General features: G+C 33.9%; 2 protein-coding genes across 2 annotated transcripts; one reads left to right on the top strand and one right to left on the bottom strand.

Annotated features, from left to right (window-relative positions):
- Positions 1-5,946: 5,946 nt before the first annotated feature.
- On the bottom strand, positions 5,947-12,246 carry LOC105157415 (putative late blight resistance protein homolog R1B-16). The gene is made up of 3 exons (XM_011073825.3): positions 11,706-12,246; positions 6,685-8,943; positions 5,947-6,196 (listed from the first exon to the last, which is right to left on the bottom strand). Exons 1-2 carry the CDS (start codon positions 12,129-12,131, stop codon positions 6,712-6,714), a joined length of 2,658 nt encoding a protein of 885 aa, XP_011072127.2. The 5' UTR covers positions 12,132-12,246; the 3' UTR covers positions 5,947-6,196; positions 6,685-6,711.
- Positions 12,247-16,779: 4,533 nt separating this feature from the next.
- Positions 16,780-17,998, top strand: LOC105157414 (uncharacterized). The gene is made up of 3 exons (XM_011073824.1): positions 16,780-16,941; positions 17,249-17,434; positions 17,477-17,998. The coding sequence occupies exons 1-3, from the start codon at positions 16,780-16,782 to the stop codon at positions 17,996-17,998; spliced, it is 870 nt and encodes a 289-aa protein (XP_011072126.1).
- The last annotated feature ends 2,375 nt before the right edge of the window (positions 17,999-20,373 follow it).

The raw sequence follows: 20,373 nt of genomic DNA, 5'->3' as shown, positions 1-20,373 counted from the left end.
TTTGATCCATATATATGCATATTTCAAAAGTGGTGGAGATGTGGTGTATAGGCAAGCCTATGGTGAAGCATTGTCGTAGTAAGTGTCGAGAGATACACTTGAGCCATATATACACTTGAGAGAATGGAAAGTGGAGAGAAAATAGTCCACTAGTTTTATGCGATTGATTTTGATGACGGTCATCACGTGAAAACTTGTTTGATACATGTTGAATTATCCCCTTCATAAAATATGTCATTTACTTTGCACATGATTACAAATTGCCTTAAGTAGTTTAAAATTTGGAGGGATTTTTGAACGCATCTTGAGTTTGCTTGAGGACAAGCAAATGGCTAAGTGTGGGGGTATTTGATAACTCTGCAATTATAATGATTTTATAACAATTTAATCTTCCTTTTTAAGCCAAAATATTCCTAATTATGTGATTTTATTGTATATTCAGCAAAAAGGAAGATTACAAGGACGTTTCTGCAGAATTGACAAAGCGTGCCCACGCTTAATGGAGTAGTCATCTCGGTATAAGGATAAGCACGAACGATTCTCCCAAGAGATAAAGGAATCAAGTGTTTAGATTTAGAAAGGATTTTTTTAAGCTTATCTTTTGTAATCTATTTACCTTTTTAGAGTTTATCACATATCTATCCCCCCACTACGTCTAGATTCGTAGGGGACTTTTATTATAAATAGGGGGGATCTCTTCATTAGAAGACGTTCAGTTTTTATCTTAGAACTCTATAGAATTCTCTGTTCATCTCTTCTCTTTTATTTTATTTTACTACCGGAATTAATGGAATTCTACTTTATAGTGTGTTCTTCCATCAATATGTCCGGCTAAATTCCCTATTTTCTAGTTAAGGTATGGTGATTGCTTGATTCCCATTATGTTGTAAAATCTAATCTGCGTTCCACACTTGTCAAACAAATATTCATGTTATTCTCTGTGCTTTAATTACAAATGTCTGATTTATGAATGATTCGGCCGGTTGTTCATTATCAAGAAGGTTTGCTTAGCTAGTTGAACTTTATAAATCCGTGTAATTGTTTATTTAGTTCAATACTTAGTGGCAACGTAGCATGATTAGTTATGTCACAGTATTTAATTATGTTATGGGGAATGCATGATCTAGTTTAAACGAATTGTCCTCGTAGGAGTTTGTTGATTAGAATCAGGCCTTTCTAATTCTTAATGCTGTTAATAGATTAAATCTTGTGGACGTTCCCAAGGTTGTCTGTTAATTAGAGATCTAGCCAACGGTCGTACCTTGGCTAACGAAAAGGTAAGGAAAGGTGAGGTTGTTAGGTCGTACCAACGACCATAACTGGTTTATTTGTCCAATACACGTGTTATTCTTGCATCAATGATCAACTCACAAGAATCAAGCATAATCCTAGCCTAACCGGAAAATCTCTCCCTTATATCTCTATCAGGTATTTTTAATTATTTAATTTTTAATCACATCTTTTTATCAACATCCTTCCCCCATTATTTTCTATTTTTCTAAAAGAAATTAACTTAAAACCAATCCCTGTGGGTCGACCCTACTCCCACTTTCACAAGTGTAGTAGGAATTATTTTTGGTGACTTCGACACTCATCAAGAACAGATCCACAAATGGATTGAAGAGTTTAATCCTGTAGTTGAGTGCCGTTGTCACTCTCAGACATGTAAGGCAGTGAGTATAAGTGGATAAAGAAAAGCATCTTCTGTGAGCTTGAGTATTGGTCGACGTATTTGATACTACACAATTTTGATACCATATATATTGAGAAAAATATATTTGACAATATATTCAATACAGTGATGGATACAAAGAGAAAGATGAAGGATACTCTGAATGCATGGAAGAACCTTAAGATCATATGTAATTGACCGAAGTTTGAGGTCGACGAAAGAAGATTGAACATCATGTCCAAAGCCGAATATACCCTGAGCAAAGAGCAGAAGAGGAAGATATGTGAATGGATTAATCATCTTAAGTTTTCTTATGGTTACGCATCTAATTTGGCCCATTGTGTTGATATGAAGGAGCTGGGACATCACGACATGAAAAGTCATGATTGATTCATGGTAAAAAATAAAGCACACATCGAGACATCAATTGTAGAAGGTTACTTTGTATAAGAAATCGGTGTTTCACTTCTGATCATTAACATATCTGGGATGGTTTTTCCTATATTTTTCATTTTTATGAATTTTTTGAGAAAATAATTTTGAGACACAATTAGGAACAATCTCTTTAATATTATACCAAAACGATGTCATTTCGAAACAAAACGGCATCGTTCTATTTCATTTGGAACGGTTAAGCAATAGGAATGATTTTTTATATAATGCTCATCAACAAAAACGACGTCTCTTTTTTTTTTTTCTAGGAACGTTTTTTTTAAAATTACTCGTTCCAAAATCATTCCAAAAATCAATATATATATATATATATATATATATATAACACTTCCTAAATTTTTTTCCATTCTCCCTCCCTCACTCTCCTCGATCCTTCGCCTCCCTCACCTGATACTGAACTCCCCCGCCGTCAGTCGTCCGTCACCATAGAGGTAAGTGGGATACAATGTCCGGGTTTTTTTATTTATTTATTTTTTGGTGAACCCCGCCACACCCCCCCCCCCCCATTTTTCTTCTTTTTTTTCTCACACTTTTCTTCCATTCCCACCCCGCCCCATTTTCTTCTAAAACTTTCCCACATTTTTGTATAAAAATAAACCCCCATTTTTTTAAAACAATTTCGGCCAGTTTTCGCAAAACACATTTAGCCATTTTTTGTTAGAAAATTTCCACTATGTTTGTTTTCATTTTCAACTTATTTCCGAGACAAGTCAAAACATACTCAATGTTTGTCATCATTCAAAAACACCTTATTTAGGTGTTTTTAGCTATTTTAGCATAAAAATATACATATATATATACACACATATATACATAAATATATATAAAAAAGGTATGATTTGACAATGAATAGTAAGTTTTGTCTCCCAAAATACAACATTAAACATATAATATTTATTTTAAATTATCTCCAAAGACATGATTTGACAATGAATAGTAATTTTTGTCTCCCAAAACACAACATTAAATGTATAATACTTATTTTAAATTATCTCCAAAAATAAATCCAAACATACATACTATCTCTAACACACACTTGTTTATCTTTATTTTTCTCTCTCTATTTCCAGAAAACACAACAAAATACTCAAAAAACGAATCCAGACATTATGTTCGATTTTTTTGGAAACACTAATTTTGGTTTTCTGAAAAATTTATGAAAATATTTTTGAAATTTTATTTTAATTCTCTTATTTTTATGTAATTGTTTTTAATTTTCCTAATTTCTATAATGTCTTTGTAATTTTTCTAATTTATGTAAATTTTTGGTAATTTTTAAAAAGATTTTTGTAAATTTTTGGTATTTTTAAAATTGTCTGCCATTTTTTTCTGATGTTTAAAAATTTCTGGAACTTATGTATAATTTTTCTTGAGGTTTGGCATAATTAAGATTATTGTTTAATTGTTTAAAAATTATAAATGCCCCATAAATTTCCAAAATAACTGTGCAATTCCCCTTATGGCAAGAGTGAAATGACAACATTACCCCTGATTAATTTTGTTTTTTTTTTTGTAAAACAAAATCGGAAATATGTTAAAAATTTTGAGGGTGGTAAAGTCACATTTTGCCTTCTATGTTTTGTAGATTATTTTCCTCTTTTTGCGCTTCTTTTCCCCTATTCATCAAAAAAGAAAAAAGCGCTCTCCAACTAAAACAAATGACGAAAGGGGTGAAAGTGGTGATGGAGTCGTTGAGACACTATGGACGCAAACAACGAGGCAATAATTATAATTATGGCAAATTTCAGATAAGGTAAATGTAATTTATCCTAAATAGTAATATGTTGTAAGGAAAAATAATATTATGATATAATTTTTTTCTGGTTAGAACTGAAAATTCTGATGGTGATTACTGACTTAATTTTAATAATTTTTTATATTTCTTTCTTAACGTAAGCACTGTTGGGACTTTACAGACGATGAGCATTATGTTTGGTTTTGTTTTTAACTTGTTTTTGGGTATTTTGTGGAGATAGAGAGAGAAAAATAAAGATAAATAAAAATAAGTTAGAGATAGTGTGTATGTTTGGATTTGTTTTTGGAGATAATATAAAATAAGTATGTGGGGAGACAAAAAATATTGTTCATTGTCAAATCATGTCTCTTTTATATATATTTGTATATATATATATGTATAAAAATATATATAATTTATTTAGTTGTGAGTGGATTAAAATAAATATTATTTCCTAATTATATATGTATGAAAATGAAAAAAATAATTTATGTAAATACACTTTTAAAAATAATTAAATGCACTCTAATAATAGATTAACAATATTTTTTGTTAGTTGTTCTATTCGAGGTGATAAATTTAAATACATTATTCAAATAATGTAATATATGAATTAACCGCGTAAAATAATTATATATTATTTTATATTTTTTAAAATTTTTAATTATTTCAATGATGTAGAAAACATTACGTATAAAATATTAAGTGGTTAAAATAAAATATATTTGTATTTAAAAATCAAATACTTAGAAACAAGACAAAATACTTAAAAACAAGACAAAAACATGGCAAAATAAGCAATGGCAAACATTGCTTCTATTTTGAGCCATCCTGAGATGGCCCAAAACCAAAGCCAAACATAGCCGAGATGTTTTAGAGTTTTCAAAATCTTTGCTGGGAAATGACAAGGAGCAGGACAAAGAGGCTGGTTTAGATTAGATTTTTTTGATTTTTTTTCTTAAATTTATATTTTCATAATATTTTTTAATTAATATAATTTTTTTTAATTTTGTTTTTAATATTTTACTGCAGTTCAATTTATCTATCGTTTGAATTTATCGAATTTTAAAAAGCTATAAATCAAATTTGATATAATTTGTTATAATATGATATTATAATTATCGAATAAAATTTAGAAATGAATTAATTTAAAATTAAAATAGTTGAATTGATAAAAAATAAGTAAAAGTCTTTAAAAAAGTAAAACTTGTAATGGGTATTGTAACAAAAAAATAATAACATATAAACATAAAATTATTCCAAATTTCGTCACCCCTACAAATTTAATTTAACTAATATTTGTACATTGAATAGAATTTGTAACGAGTTCAGAAATCCATTCCAAGTCTGTTCCAAATTATAACAAATTTATGTAATTTGCTGCAAGTTTTTGTAACACTAACCACAAGAGCAGGTAGTTGCCCCTTACAAACTCGTTTATAAATCCGTGTGTATTTGTTACAAATTAAAATCCATTCCAAAGCCCGTTTCATAAAATTAATTTTTTGTAGTGAATAATACATAGATTTAAGTTTTATTTAGCCACAATAGTGAACGATGATTTTATTTTTATTCATAAATAATTCTAAAGAATCTTATCTGCTATTTGATTTTTTGAAAGTAGAGAAGATGTTTAATTATTTAATAATAAATTATTATCATTCAACGAAAATAAGATTGTTGTGATATTACATTTACAAAACAAGAAAAAAAAACATAGATTCAAGAAATTATAAATATGAATCCAAATAGTCACTGCAATTAACAAAGAAAATCAAATATATATTTTTGTAAATCCAAATAATCACTAGCATCAATTATATATTATTTTGTTGACAATGTATATAACATATATATATACTCTATAGAACAAAAGATGCAATATGCAATGTTAAAAATAAAAGCAAATAAAAATGGTTAAAATGTGAAGTGATTTGTTGCAAACATTAAGGATGTCCTGTTAGCCAAATAAGTAAATAATATCCTTTGCTCATCCATATTTTATCAGAAGTGAGATCACATATTTTCTTTACTGAGAAGTTTGTTGATAATTCTAATTAATCAACAGTAGTCACTGAATGTTATTAAATTTGAAATGAGTATATAGTCAAAACACAACAGCTTATTTCATAGTCTCAAAACATACAAGTCTAATTAGGTAACAAACAAATCGCACGAAACACACGAGTAATTATTCATTCAAAAGATTAAAGTGCAATATTTAGGGAGTTCTGCGGAAGGAACAGAATGAACTGCGCCCAGCATTTTATTCAAGCAACAAGATCTTCATGCATCAGACATCCTCAGTAATCTTTTTGAACCTTTCTGTGATGTGCCTGCACAGATATTTAATAGTCGTTAGTTCTTATCAAAACAAAGTTTCCGAAGTGTGTGGGAGTAGGTGTGGCGCTGACATGTATGGTTTCATGACACCTTTCCGTTTAATACAAAAAATGACGCATGCGGCCGTTAGCTAAGGCATTTACAGTTTTGCTCTTATCAGTTATAATATTGTCGCTTTTGGTTCATAAGTTTAAAAAAGTAACATTTTATCTAATCTAGTTGACGGTCACGTGGCCTATTCGGTTAAATATCTAATAAAAAGATGTCATGAGACCAAAAGTGTTAATTTTTTAAAATAGTTTTAGGACCAAAATTGAGAATCTCTTAGTTAATAGGATTAAAAGTGTAAAGACCCTAAATTACCAGATGGAAAATGCTATTTCCCTCTGAATACTGGAAGTAAGGATATATTTCTCAAAATGGGACACAATTAGCATTCAACAAGGGACTCAAGGAATAAGTACATGAAAGTTTTACTTACCTGTCGAGATAGAACCGAGGGTGAGTATCATTCCTCAAGGGGAAAAATGGAGAGCTTGAATCCACCGGCCTTGCCGTTTTGCTCTTGCTTCTTTTTTGCCTCTACGATTTTCTTGGCAGAGGCAGACGCAAATTTTGTATGGTACAAGTCCAAAACTTGGAAGTTTTCGATATCTGCCAACCCAATTGGAACTTCATTAAGTTCCTCACAATTTTGCAGCTCAAGACGTCTAAGTTGAGGGAAATGATGAGCTGAAGCTATCCAAAAAACTAGATCAGTTCTCCCGATGTGCAAGACTTCAAGATGGCGAAAACCTCCATCCGCTGCCTCCCAGCGCTTCCCCATGAATGAATTATCTTTCAGCTTGAGCACCTCTAAATTCTCCAGCAGTCCTAGAATTGACATATTACTCCAATCAAGAAAAGTATCAGCTAATGTCAGGCTCTTGAGTTTCTTTGGGAATTTGTATGGTGGAGGAAGACCACGCAATTGGCCTTCCGAAGGTGGACTAGGAAATACATCATTGAGTAGCTTTAACTTTTCAACATTTTCCAATTTCCCCAGACTATCAAATGATCCACTCTTGCCGTCTATAAGCAAGGCTAGTCGCCCACGAATGCCCAATTTCTTCAAATTGCGAGCCCTTTCAAACACTTCATCTGTGCAACTTTGTGGTGAAATTGTACCAAGTGTGCGAAGCTTTTCACCTTCTTTACTACTTTTTCCTGGGTTCGGCAAAGTAGAGCTGGCATTTGTTTTTAAATGCCTTAACTGAATCATCTTCCAAATATCAGCTTTGATTTCCAAGGTACGAGATGTGGTTTCAACCACAAGAGTTTGCATGTTCCAAAGCTTGGAGAAGGCTGCAGGAAGAACTGCTAAACTGAAGGATATGGTGAGATACCTCAAATGAATCAGCTGGTATATGTCACTAGGAATTTTTGTAAATTTGATGGGCTGGACTTCTAGAACTCTAAGCATTTTGAAAGCTGTGGGGATGGCTGAAGTGTATTCTGATGGCAAGCCAACTTCTTCCTTGGAGAAACAAACAAAGGACCGCGCACGAGGACCATAAGGTTTCGAAGAGAAAAAATGTAGGATGTTGGAATGAATACAAAGACGACGAAACTTTTCTACTTGACTGATCGAAGGTTCAAATCCATTGCCAGACCTTTTAATTTCTTGGAGAAAATTTTCCCTTTCGCTTCCAGCTTCATTTCTGCAAAAGTTGCGAAGCATGTCATGAATGCGGCATGTTTTAACTCTACCATTAGGTCTCCTCTTATCAACTATTACCAAATTTCTATTGATAAGATCCTCTAAATAGTTTTCTGCCGTTTCTTCCAAGTTGATTCCAGACTTTTCTTGTATGAATCCCTCAGCAATCCACATGCGAATTAATTTCCAAACTGGGATCTCATAGTCTTCTGGGAACATCCCCAAATAGAGAAAGCATGCTCTTAGGTGATAAGGCAATTTATCATAACTCAATGCTATAATATTTTCCATGCGTCTCGCAGGGTCCTCATTAAGATATGTACTCACACTTGTAGATACTTTTGTCCATGCATTTTGTTTAGCAGTCATATCATCTAATGCTGAATATTTTTCGCAAAGAATGCCTCCAATTGCCACAATTGCGAGTGGCAATCGGTCACACTGTTCTGTAATTAGTTTTCCCAGACCTTCCAACTCAGGAGGGCACTCAGGCTCACCAAAGACCTCCAACCGGAGCAGCAACCAACTCTCCTCCTCAGTCAAGAAACGCAACTTGTGGGGATGCCTATTAATATTAGCATGCTGACCAACTTCAACATGACGGCTGGTAATCAAGACTTTACCCATCTTATTGCTCTTTGGCAAAGCAATTTGGAGTTTATCCCAATCCTCAGCTGTCCACACATCATCCATGACAATCAAGAATTTACCCCTCTCTAGATAAGACGCAACCAGTCGGGCTAACTCGTCATCATTTTTCTGATACATCTCCTCATCGGGCCTAGTGAACTCTCTCAGAATTGCAAGAAATATATCTTTTCTTGTGAATTCTTGAGAGACGTAAACCCATATGCGAGTGGAAAATTCATACTGGATTGCTGGATCACGAAATATTTTTCCCGCCAAAGTTGTCTTGCCAAGACCGGGCATACCGATGATGGAGACGACATCAAGCAGCTGAGTTTCTTCAGTCAGATAACCTATTAATTTTTCTGCTTCGTCTTCAAAACCCACCACGTTCTCTTGTCTTACCACGGGACGCTGTGTGAATAATTTCAATGGAAAGAGTGATAGAAATTAGAAATCAAAGTAATTCTAAACCTATATAATCTGCACTGATGCACTTTAAGTAGCCTGAAAAATATATATGCCTTAATTTCAAGATTTTCTTTTTCTTTATAAAAAAAAATTAATGAATTATGCATAACTTAGACATTAATGAATTAAACTTTCTTTTTTTTTGGGGGGGGAGGATTTGATTTAATGCAACCAAAGAACGAACAAATATTGTTTGATAATAATATTTAAAGAAATAAAATCATTGAAAATTCAGAACCTAAATAAATATGTACTATACAAATAATAATAATAATTACTTATACACTTTTAGTTCCATTAATTGGATCACGTGAAAATCACATATAATTTTTTAAACTAAATTGGTTGAAAAATGACTAAAATTATCAATATTCTAAAGTCACATAAAATAATAATGAAAAATAATTCGTGCGGGATAAGAAATGTCACCCTTTTAAATTATAGGACCAAAATTACAATTTTTTCTAAATTATTAATTAAAAGGTACTGAATCATTGTGGTATTAATAGGAAAATAATTAAATAGGAAAAAATCTTGGTATATAAATATGACTAAGTACCACTTAAATGCTTTTCAGTTTATTTTCCTATTTTCACGATTATGACTCAAGCGACAAATTAAAAACAAACAAAAAAGTATCACATTTAGTTAGTATTTGTGAGAGTTTTAGAAAAATATTTTTTAATTTTAGGCTTCTAAAAAATATTTTTTAGGTATTTGAGTTCCTTTTTGTGAACTAGTAAAGGGTGTCGGGAGCATACTTTCATTCCCAAAGCATAAAGGAAATTTTTTTTTCATTCCTATTTTTTCATTTCGCTTTTATTGTTTGTTTAGGTTTGTAATTATGTGATTAATTCAAGTGGAAAGACAATCTAATAGGAGGGATGTCAACTTTTACTTATAGAATTTCTGTAAAGGGCATTGCCAACTTTTGTTTATAAAATTGCTAAAAAAGTGCATTTGTCAAAATGCTAGAAGCTCTTTGACGAGTGTTTCTAGCTGCTTTGGCTTTAATTTTTTTTAAATAAACTGTTTTATATTATTATAATAGTCTTAATTTAAATTTACCCTTTTTAATTTATTCAAAATTGCATATCCGAAGTTGATATTAGAGTTTTCAAATAGTTTGAATAATTTACACTAATAAAATGGATGCTTTCACATATTTAATATTTTTGAAATTTTATATTTTATTTGCTATATTCTTTGATATAGAAAAATACAAATTAAGTTGCATTAAATAATAAAAAAAATATATATCTTGACAATCATGCAAGTTTATTTATTGAGTATGATTGAGCAATTATATTTACTTAGATATAGCATTATAAATTAAATGTTCAACTTTTCTATTAGTATTCAATATTTTAATGATATAAGTGACATATTTATAAGGTACACTAATTGAAATTAAATGTATATTTTTTAGAAAAATAATTTATTATTAAGAAAAGACATGAAAAAAATAGTATTTTTCTAAAATATAGGGACAAATAAGTCTTTAATCAATCGAGCCTACTTTAAAAGTATTGTTTTTCAAACACTTGTCAATTTAATTAGCTTCTATCTATTTTTTTATTCTTTTTAAAAGCACTACTCGCTTTGTATTCTATTACAATTTAAATATTTTTTTTAACAAAAATCACTTATTTAAAAGTAAAAATTTTCACTTAAAAATCACTGTTCAAGTCAAAAGCTAAAAGTATCTAAAGAGTGCTTCTAGTCGATTTGATATTTTTTGTGATAGATTTAACTTCTTTTTGAATTACTTTATCCTCATTATAATAATCTAAATACAAGTTTATGATTTGTAGTTTATTTTGAAAATTTCTAATTCAAATAATTTAAATAGTTTAATAAATTTATAATGTGACATATTTAATGTTTACTTTATCTTGGATAAATTACAACCACCAATCTTGAAATTTGACATAATTACAAATATTTTCTCATTGTTTAAAAAATTACAAATACTCCATCTGATTTTAACGTTCGTCTAACAACGAGCCCATTTTGAATTTTAAGTTATAGTTATATATATATATATATATATATATATTGTACTATTTTCTAAAATATTTTTAGGAACTAATATTTTAAGTTACATTTTTCTCTTACGCTCTTAAATAGTTTTCTACCTCACAGCAGCGTTAAATAGTTCACTCTTTCATACTCTGTTTCATTAACAACTTGATTATTTTATTTGTTGCTTATTTGATCAGAAATTTGCATTTTACTTACACATGACTAATTATTAAATTGCAATTTCAGTTATGTAACATAAGGGGGTTTGATATTTTCATATCCTATAATTTAGTACGTTAGCATTTTCTTTGTCGTGAATGAATTGATTTATAGGATTTATAAAATTACAATTTAATAAGGGCATGTGCGAATCATATGTAATTTTTTAGTCAAATTGGTAGAAAAATGATTGAAATTATAAAATATTAGAACTAAAATTATAATTTAACTGGATTATATTCAAATTACATGCAATTTTTTGATGAAATTAATCTAATAAAAAGACTAAAATTATAAAAATTTTAAAATCACATAACTAAATGATAAAAATCATTTCTTACGGAACTAAAAATATCAACTTGTCTAAATTAAACAACTGAAATTATGATTTTTCCTATAAAGTCAACTCCAATTCAGTTGAGTTTTCTCAAGTTTAACAGCCGGAAGGGAAAAAGGGCTACCTCAGATTTTTCAGCCCCTCCATCTCCGACATTGAGGGCGGCGAAGTCAATCCTGGATTCGTCGCCATATATCTCTTTAACCGTGGCGCAAACCTTCTCGACTTGTGTGGTGATGCTGTCGAGCTTCACCCGCGTCTGGAAAGCTCTGAGGAAGTAATTCTTGGCCTGGCTCTCGGCGGCCTGGGTGACGAAGGCGTCGATGATGTCCTCCGCCTCGTAAACCACGTCGCGTATCTCACGGACGAGCTGTCGCAGTATTACGTCCTTCCGCCGCTTCTTGGTGGAGGCCTTGAGGAAAGCGTTGATGAGGCGGAGATCACTTTCCAGCTTCTCCACCTGGTTTTTGACGTCGGCGATCAAATGGGTGTGGTAAATCAGTAGCTGCTGGAGGTTGTCCAGAAGCAATTCCACCGCCGCGTCAGCCATTCTCTCTCTCTATAGATTTCCTCTCTCTCTCTCAACAATGGAAAGAGCTATATTCTCATGGCATGTCTGAAGATGTGTATATATAGAACCTGTACATGGAAGAGTGATAGGACCTATTGAGTGAAATATAAAATTTTCAAATATATATATCTTATACGTATTATTGCATTGAATAAAAATAAATAATATAAAATTTAATATAAAGATTTCAAATGAATAAAATTAATGAGATATCAGTTGGCTTATGATTTTAGTAAAGGTCAATGCCTAGATTAATTTGGGTTTCCAGGTGTCAAGTTGATCTAAAATAAATAACATTTGGTTTAAATTATTTAAAATATCTTTCATTAAGATATTAATATAAATTATTTTTCTTTCTAATAACTTAAATTGTTAAATAATGGAGTTGTTTGACACGTTATTAAAATTAAGCAAAAATCATAATTAAGGTTTTAGATTCGTATTTGATTTTCGCACACCCATTTATAAAAATAAATTTTTTATGTACAGGATTTGGTATGTGAGATAGACATGTTAAAATAGTAAAATTAAATAATTTTCGTGCCTTCTTTGCTAATTCATAATATTTTTGAAATTCTTATATATGCCAATACCATATATACTTCTTAATTTATTTTAGTTGACTTTTACAATAAATCAGTATGAAAAGATGTACACACTATTGTCGTGTTTCAAGGTGGAAGTGCGCTTTTAAAAAGCAGTCGTTTGATGAAAAGGGTGGATGAGAGCCGTCAGATCAAGGACGCCAAAGGAATTGGGGATGATTTTAAATCTGAGGCCCAAGTAGATGTCGTTTTATCGAAGCTAGGGCGCAATTCGGGGGAGGAAAAGATTGGGGATTTTGAGGCAATTGCTCGTTCCAAATTTGAACAAGCAGAGGACCCGTGGAAAGCGGATAATGAGTGAGCCGTTGCTGCAGTTGTTGTCGTTCCCATTTTTGGAAGCCTCAGACATGCAAGCAGAGGACCGATTGGGGCTAAGGAAGGACAAAGCAGTATTGCAGACTGCAGAAGTTTTAATGGATTTTTCAGCTTTTGTTCCTTGCATTTTGTTTGATAACTTTCAATCTTTTGTTTAAAAAAGCGAACTGAATTGTAAAGAAGACATTATTATTATCATTTTAATGAAACTCTGTGTTTTCTCATCTCTTTCTTTCCATCTTTCCCACCTCCATTTCTACAACTTCAAGCTCTCTCTGTAAAGCTGTGTTAAACTGTTACATTTGGCCTCAGAGCCAGATTTTCCTTGGACCTTAGGAAACTCAAAATATCACAAAAATTGCTGATGGAACACGTCTAAAAGAACTACAAGAAGCCCAAAAGAAGACAGATATCATGTTTTTAGATGAAAGAGCAAAAAGAGAGGCTAGTGTGGATGAACTCCATGGAAGGATGGATCAAATGTTGGAGGTGCAGGAGGGCCTTCAAAACTCAGTACTTAATGTTGAGCATAGCTTGACTGGTGTACAACAACAGCTTCAGAGTTTGGCTGATCAGATGCAGCAATACAACAAAAATAAATTGATACTGGGGGAAGGAAACAGCCACTGTGGAGAAGGGATCTAACTTAAGGGCCACACCATACAACACTATCAGACAAGATGGGGGAAGTAGTACTAGGCATGAGACCAGTGGGAACCAGAGTTCAGGAACGTATAATGTCCTAAACAGATTGGAGTTTCCACACTTTGATGTAGAAAATGCAAGGGGATGGGTGAGAAGATGCTCAAGGTATTTTTAGTTAATACCAATACCTGAGGACCAGAGGTTATCTATGCTTCCATTTACATGCAAGGCAAGGCAGAACTTTGGTACCAAGGGTACGTGGAGAAGAAGGAATTCAGATCATGGAATGAATTTGTGGTCAATGTATTGGGATAGTTTGAAGCCCTTAACAATGCTAAGGTGACAACTGAGTTCAATAAGCTGCATCATGAGACTAATGTGGATGCCTACCTTGAAGGGTTTGAGGAGTTAAAAGATCAAATGCTCATCTTTAACAGAAGTTTGGATGAGGATTTCTTGATGATGAAATTTATCAGTGGCCTTAAGGATGAAGTGAAGTTGTTTGTGACAAATTGTGAACCCACTTCCCTGAACCAAGCCATTAATCTTGCTAGAAATCAAGAACAAACAGTCAATGCTATACTGAAAAGAGTCCACCATCCTACTAGAAATTTAGCACCCAAACCACCTAACAAAAAACCCCCACAAGGGCCTTCAACACAACCTACCAGATTCTTAACAGAAGCTGAAGTCAGGGCAAAAAGAGAGAAGAATTTGTGCTATAGATGTGATGAACCGTATGTCCCAGGACATAAGTGTAGATACAGACAGGTTTATATGTTACTGAAAGATGAGGGAACTAGAGATAGTGAAGAAGATAAGCAAGGAAGGCAGACCACTGAAGCAGAATTGGAAAAGGAGGAAGATGTGTCTGTATCCTTACATGCCATGAAAGGAAACTTTCACTACAGAACATTAAGGCTTGAGGGAACAGTGGAGGATAAAGAGATCCTCATTCTCATTAACAGTGGTAGCACACACTGTTTCCTTGATGAGAAGGTAGCCAACCTCTTAGGGTGTAAGCTGGAGAAAACACACCCAATGATGGTAAGAGTAGCAGATGGAAGCAAATTTACCAGTCGATTAACATGTCCCAAGTTTAGTTGGGAAATTCAGGGGCACAAGTTTACACATCTAGTTAAACTAATCAAGCTTGGAGGTTATGATCTGGTCCTAGGCTGTGATTAGCTTGGATTGTACAATCCAATTGAGCTTGACTTCCATCAAGGGAGGATAACCCTTAGCCAAGGCTCCAATAAGGTGATTCTCAAGGCTCTTCACTGTAAGGCAGGAGCAGGAACATAATGTACACATTCCTTATCACAACTTATGCGAGGGAGGAGCCCTGAGGTGCAAGGAAAGTTGTTGCTGAGCCACAACACTTCAATTGAAGCTACAGAAAGTATCAAGGTGCAAGAGGTGCTGCAAGGATATGAGGATATATTCAGGGAACCTCACTCTTTACCACCTGAAAGAGAGATTGAGCATCGCATAGAGATGCTTCCTGAGGCCATACCAAGGAAACAACACCCCTACAGTTATGCATATGGATATAAAACTGAGATAGAGAAAATTGTCAAGAAAATGTTGGACAGTGGTATTATCAGACCTAGTCAAAGTTCCTTTGCTTCACCTGTATTGTTAGTTAAGAAGAAAGATAGAGGGTGGAGAATGTGTTTTGATTATAGATACCTTAACAAACTCACAATGAAGCACAATTTTCCCATTCCAGTTATTGATGAGTTGTTAGATGAATTGCATGGGGCAAAATATTTTTCAAAAATTGATCTAAGGTCTGGATATTTTCAAATCAGAATGAGGAAGGAGGATATCCCCAAAATCAGTTTCATTACTCACAATGGGCATTATGAATTCCTTGTTATGCCTTTTGGACTATGTAATGCTCCATCCATTTTTCAGTCTCTTATGAACACTGTTTTTGAACCTTACTTGAGGAAATTTGTACTGATTTTCTTTGATGATATACTAATCTATACCAAGGATTGGGGTATGCATTTGATACACCTCAGAAATGTGATGGATCTTCTTAGAAAGCATCATCTGTTTGCTAAAGGAGTAAGTGTTCCTTTGCTCAAAAGGAAATAGAATACATGGGACATGTCATTTCACACCAGGGGGTAGCTACAGATCCACTGAAGATTGAACGCATGATTAATTGGCCTGTGCCAACCAATGTCAAGGCATTAATGGGTTTGTTAGGCCTCACTGGATACTACAGGAGGTTCATACAAGGCTATGGAGTCATAAGTAAGCCACTTACATCCTTATTGAAAAAGGATGTCTTTGAATGGAATGTGGATGCTGAAAAGACTTTCAATCACCTCAATGAGCTGATGGTATCAGCCCCTATGCTGGCCATGCCTGATTTCTCTCAACCCTTTATTGTTGAGACTGATGGAAGTGGCAAGGGGATAGGAGTTGTATTGATGCAAGGAGGAAAATTTATATCATACATCAGCAAAGCATTGGCTCCCAAGAATCTGGGACTATCTACCTATGAGAAGGAGCTTCTAGCCCTCCTTCTCGCTGTGACAAAGTGGAGGCATTACTTGTTAGGGAGCCACTTTATCATAAGGACTGACCAGAAGAGCCTTAAGCACATCCTTGATCAGAGGGTGGATTCAATGCTGTAGCAAAAGTGGGTAACCAAGCTACTTGGGCTCAGTTATGAGGTTCACTACAAAAAGGGCAATGAGAACAAAGCTGTAGATGCCCTCTCCAGGAGAATTCATCAGGGTGATGACCCTCAGACCCATGCTATTTCCACACAAATTCCATTGTGGACCTAAGAGGTTCAGATGATCTATGAACGTAATACCCTCTTCCAGACCATCATACAATCCAAGGATATTGATGTCACTTCCTTTCCAGACTATAGCTATGAATTTGGAGTATTAAAGAAAGGGGGGAGGATATGTGTGGGCAGTTATGGAGGAATCAGAGAAAAGATCCTCAAGACCTTGCATGATTCTGCATTGGGAGGACATTGAGGCATACATGGCACTTATCAGAGAATCAAACCCTTGTTTTACTGGCCTTCGATGAAGATTGATGTACAAGAGTGGGTTAAAGGATGTGAAACTTGTCAGAGGGCTAAACATGAGAACCATCCATACCCAGGATTGCTGCAAACACTGCCAGTGCTTGACCAAGCTTGGTCATGTGTCTCCATGGACTTCATTAAGGACTACCGAACTCTGAGGGTAAGGATTCTATCTTGGTTGTGGGGATGGATTGACCAAGTACTCTCATTTCATAACACTAAGACGTCCTTATACAGCTACTTCTATTGCCAAGGTATTTTTTGACAATATTTCTAAGCTTCATGGATTGCTTGTCAGCATAATTTCAGATAGGGACAAGATCTTTACAAGTAGGTTCTAGAAAGAATTGTTCACCCTCTTAGGTGTCTCATTGGACATGTCCTCTTCATATCACCCTCAAATCGATGGGCAGACAGAGAGGATTAATCAGTGTCTTGAGAATTACTTAAGATGCATGTGTATGCAGAAATCCAAGAAATGGGCTCATTGGCTCACTCTAGCTGAGCTTTGGTTCAACACCAACTACCACACTGGACTCAAAGCAACCCCCTTCCAGACCCTCTATGGATATCCACCTCAACAGCTGCCTATAGGGCCTTATTTACAGAGCCATCACACTGATGTTGTTGAACTTGTGCAAGAGAGAACCAAGGTGTTACAGTTACTGAAGTAAAATCTTCAACAAGCTCAATAGAGAATGAAGCTATATGCAGAAAGAAAAAGAACAGAAAGGGAGTTTCATGTGGGGGATGAAGTGTTCCTTAAGCTCCAACTGTACAAACAAACCTCAGTGGCTTTAAGAAAACAATTGAAGCTATCAGCCAAGTATTTTGGCCCCTACAAGGTGATTGAGAGGATTGGGCATGTGGCTTATAAGCTTGAGTTGCCAACAGGGTCCAAAATCCACCCAGTTTTTCATTTTCCGTTGTTGAAGAAAAAGATCGGCTCCAAATATTTTCCTTCAGTTAACTTGTCAGAATTAGAGGATGAAGTGTTCAAAGTCTATCCCATTGAAATTTTGGGTCGAAGATTAGTACCTAGGAACAATGTAGGTGTTCCTCAAGTCTTGATTCAATGGGCGCACTCCAATCCCGAGCAGGCCACTTGGGAAGACTACTATGTTGTTGCTGCAAAATTCCCCCGTTTTGATCCTTGGGGACAAGGAACTAAAAAAGGAGGAAGGGATGTCGTGTTTCAAGGTGGAACACGCTTTTAAAAAGCAGTCGTTCGATGAAAAGGGTGGATGAGAGCCGTCAGATCAAGGGCGCCAAAGGAATTGGGGATGATTTTAAATATGAGGCCCAAGGCGACGTCGTTTCACCGAAGCTAGGGCGTAATTCGGGGGAGGAAAAGATTGGGGATTTTGAGGCAATTGCTCGTTCCAGATTTGAACAAGCAGAGGACACGTGGACGGCGGATTATGAGTGAGCCGTTGCTGTAGCTGTTGTCGTTCCCATTTTTGGAACCTCAGACATGCAAGCAGAGGAGCAATTGGGGCTAAGGTAGGACAAAGCAGCATTGCAGACTGCAGAAATTTTAATGGATTTTCCAGCTTTTGTTCCTTACATTTTTGTCTGAAAACTTCCGATCTTTTGTTCAAAAAGGCGAACTGAATTCTAAGGAAGACATTTTAATGAAACTCTGTGTTTTTTCATCTCTTTCTTTCCATCTTTCCCACCTCCATTTCTGCAACTTCAAGTTCTCTTTGTAAAACTGTGTTAAACTGTTACAACTATACTCATAATTGTAGGCGATATCACATGAAAGTGTGCCTCACCTTACATTTTAAAATGGGGACTTTTGTTCTTATTGATCTATTTTTTGCCAATATTTCTGTCATTTAGTTTTTTTAGTGTAGTATCTCGCTTCTGTATTTTTTTAGTTTTTATGATTTCAATTTGTTTTTCGACGAAATTCACCTGTCTCATTGGTGGACGTAAACTCAAGATTCTAAAAATAAAAAAAGATATAAGAAATACCCAATAACCTAAGTTATAGGAGGAAAAAGGTGTTTAATCACAATGGTTAATTCACAAGTTGCTGCATTTATCATATGACAGCCAATGAAGGTGACCAGTTGGAACAATAGAAAATAGCTCACGCTTCCTCAACACCTAAAATTGAATCTCGAGTATTTTAGTATTAAAATACACATTTTAGGAGTTGACCTTATATAAAAATTTTAACTACACAAAATGCCAAAACTTTTATAGGTAGAGAGTTATTAAATAGGATAGAATATATGGACAAAAAGGTAATTTTGCCACAAATCAATAAAGAATATTTCCTAGCAGCATTGTCTTCGGTCAGAGTGCAAGTATAGTTTTATGTGCATGTATATAATACATATCATACAAATATTTATATTTAGGCACATTATGATGTGCAGAGTGTGAAGACAGAGTGTGAAGACATAGCAAATTGCAATTCCATAATCCTGACAGATTTGCTTGTTGTGTGATGCAGGTCACACGATTTTTGGAATCAGGTCGTAGACCTGATACTTTGGGTCGGGTCGTAAAACCCCTTCTCGAGCTCCTTATGAATGAATCTTGAGAACAGAGCAAATGTAAAACTTGTCGGGTAGCCTCCAACTAAGGCCTTTCGATGTTTAAATTAAAAATGTAGGGTCGAAAGCGATCAAGTGAGGACAAATGAGATCAAGATAAAATAATCAATGCACTCCCTAAAATATTCATAAATGTCAGTATTTATAGTTATACAATACCGCATGGTTGAGTGACACGTGGCGTTATCTGGGTGTTCTGACGTCAGCTGATCTGATGATTACAAATGCGGGGGAGTCCAATGGTCCTGGTCGGGTAATTACACGCGGATCCTGCCATTAATTGCAATTTCCTTTGGAAAAAATAGAGGCATTTTAGTCATTTGATAATTATCCACATCAGTGTGAAACCATAGCAAATTGCAATTTCGTGGTCGGACAGCTATCAGTGTGACAGGCTCATTACGTTTCAATATTGGAGAGCATTCGAAAGCAGTAATGTGTACATCCTAATACAAAAATTATACATTTCCCTATCGGTTAGGAGGATCTGATCATCAGTGTATAAGTCGAAATTGGACTTTTGACTTTGTTAAGATTCAAATTTAATCAACAAATTTGAAGTTATAAGTTCAAGACTTGATTTGGTGTGAATTCATTATAAAAAATCAAGTGATAATTATACTCCCATCTTTTGAAATTTGGTGTAGTTACACGTGAATTTTATATTATTTGAAAAATTATATTTAATACACTGAAATTTACCTCTATTTTATAAATAATCTTTTCATCAGTAAAAATTCATCAAATTTAATGATGTTAATAAGAAAATCGGATAGAAAATTCATCAAATTTATACTTCCTCACATATTAATAATATATGTGAGAAAATATCTTTATCATTATAAAAATAGTTTAGTCGCAAAATATTTATTTAACTTACAATGAGTCGATAATTAATCTAACACGTAGATATAATTTTAAAAAGAAAAATCTAATATAATTACATTTTATCTTAGAAAAAAATAAGTATAATTATCCCAAAAATTAATTATGTCAACACATGGTGGTCCCTACCGAGCACC

This window comes from Sesamum indicum, linkage group LG3, assembly GCF_026168435.1.
Source record: "Sesamum indicum cultivar Baizhima isolate 11 linkage group LG3, ASM2616843v1, whole genome shotgun sequence".
Classification (NCBI taxonomy): Eukaryota; Viridiplantae; Streptophyta; class Magnoliopsida; order Lamiales; family Pedaliaceae; genus Sesamum; species Sesamum indicum.
Note: the sequence above shows the minus strand (reverse complement) of the source record. Positions and strands in the feature narration are given on the sequence as shown.

What these genes read in the sequence shown, in the direction of transcription:
- LOC105157414 (XM_011073824.1), top strand. Translation starts at nt 16,780, where the DNA reads ATGAAGATTGATGTACAAGAGTGGGTTAAAGGATGTGAAACTTGTCAG. An exon ending in AGGACTACCGAACTCTGAGG is followed by an intron (nt 16,942 to 17,248) that starts GTAAGGATTCTA and finishes ATGTGTATGCAG; the next exon opens with AAATCCAAGAAATGGGCTCA. An exon ending in TTGTGCAAGAGAGAACCAAG is followed by an intron (nt 17,435 to 17,476) that starts GTGTTACAGTTA and finishes CAAGCTCAATAG; the next exon opens with AGAATGAAGCTATATGCAGA.
- LOC105157415 (XM_011073825.3), bottom strand. Translation starts at nt 12,131, where the DNA reads ATGGCTGACGCGGCGGTGGAATTGCTTCTGGACAACCTCCAGCAGCTA. An exon ending in GAGGGGCTGAAAAATCTGAG is followed by an intron (nt 8,944 to 11,705) that starts GTAGCCCTTTTT and finishes TTATTCACACAG; the next exon opens with CGTCCCGTGGTAAGACAAGA.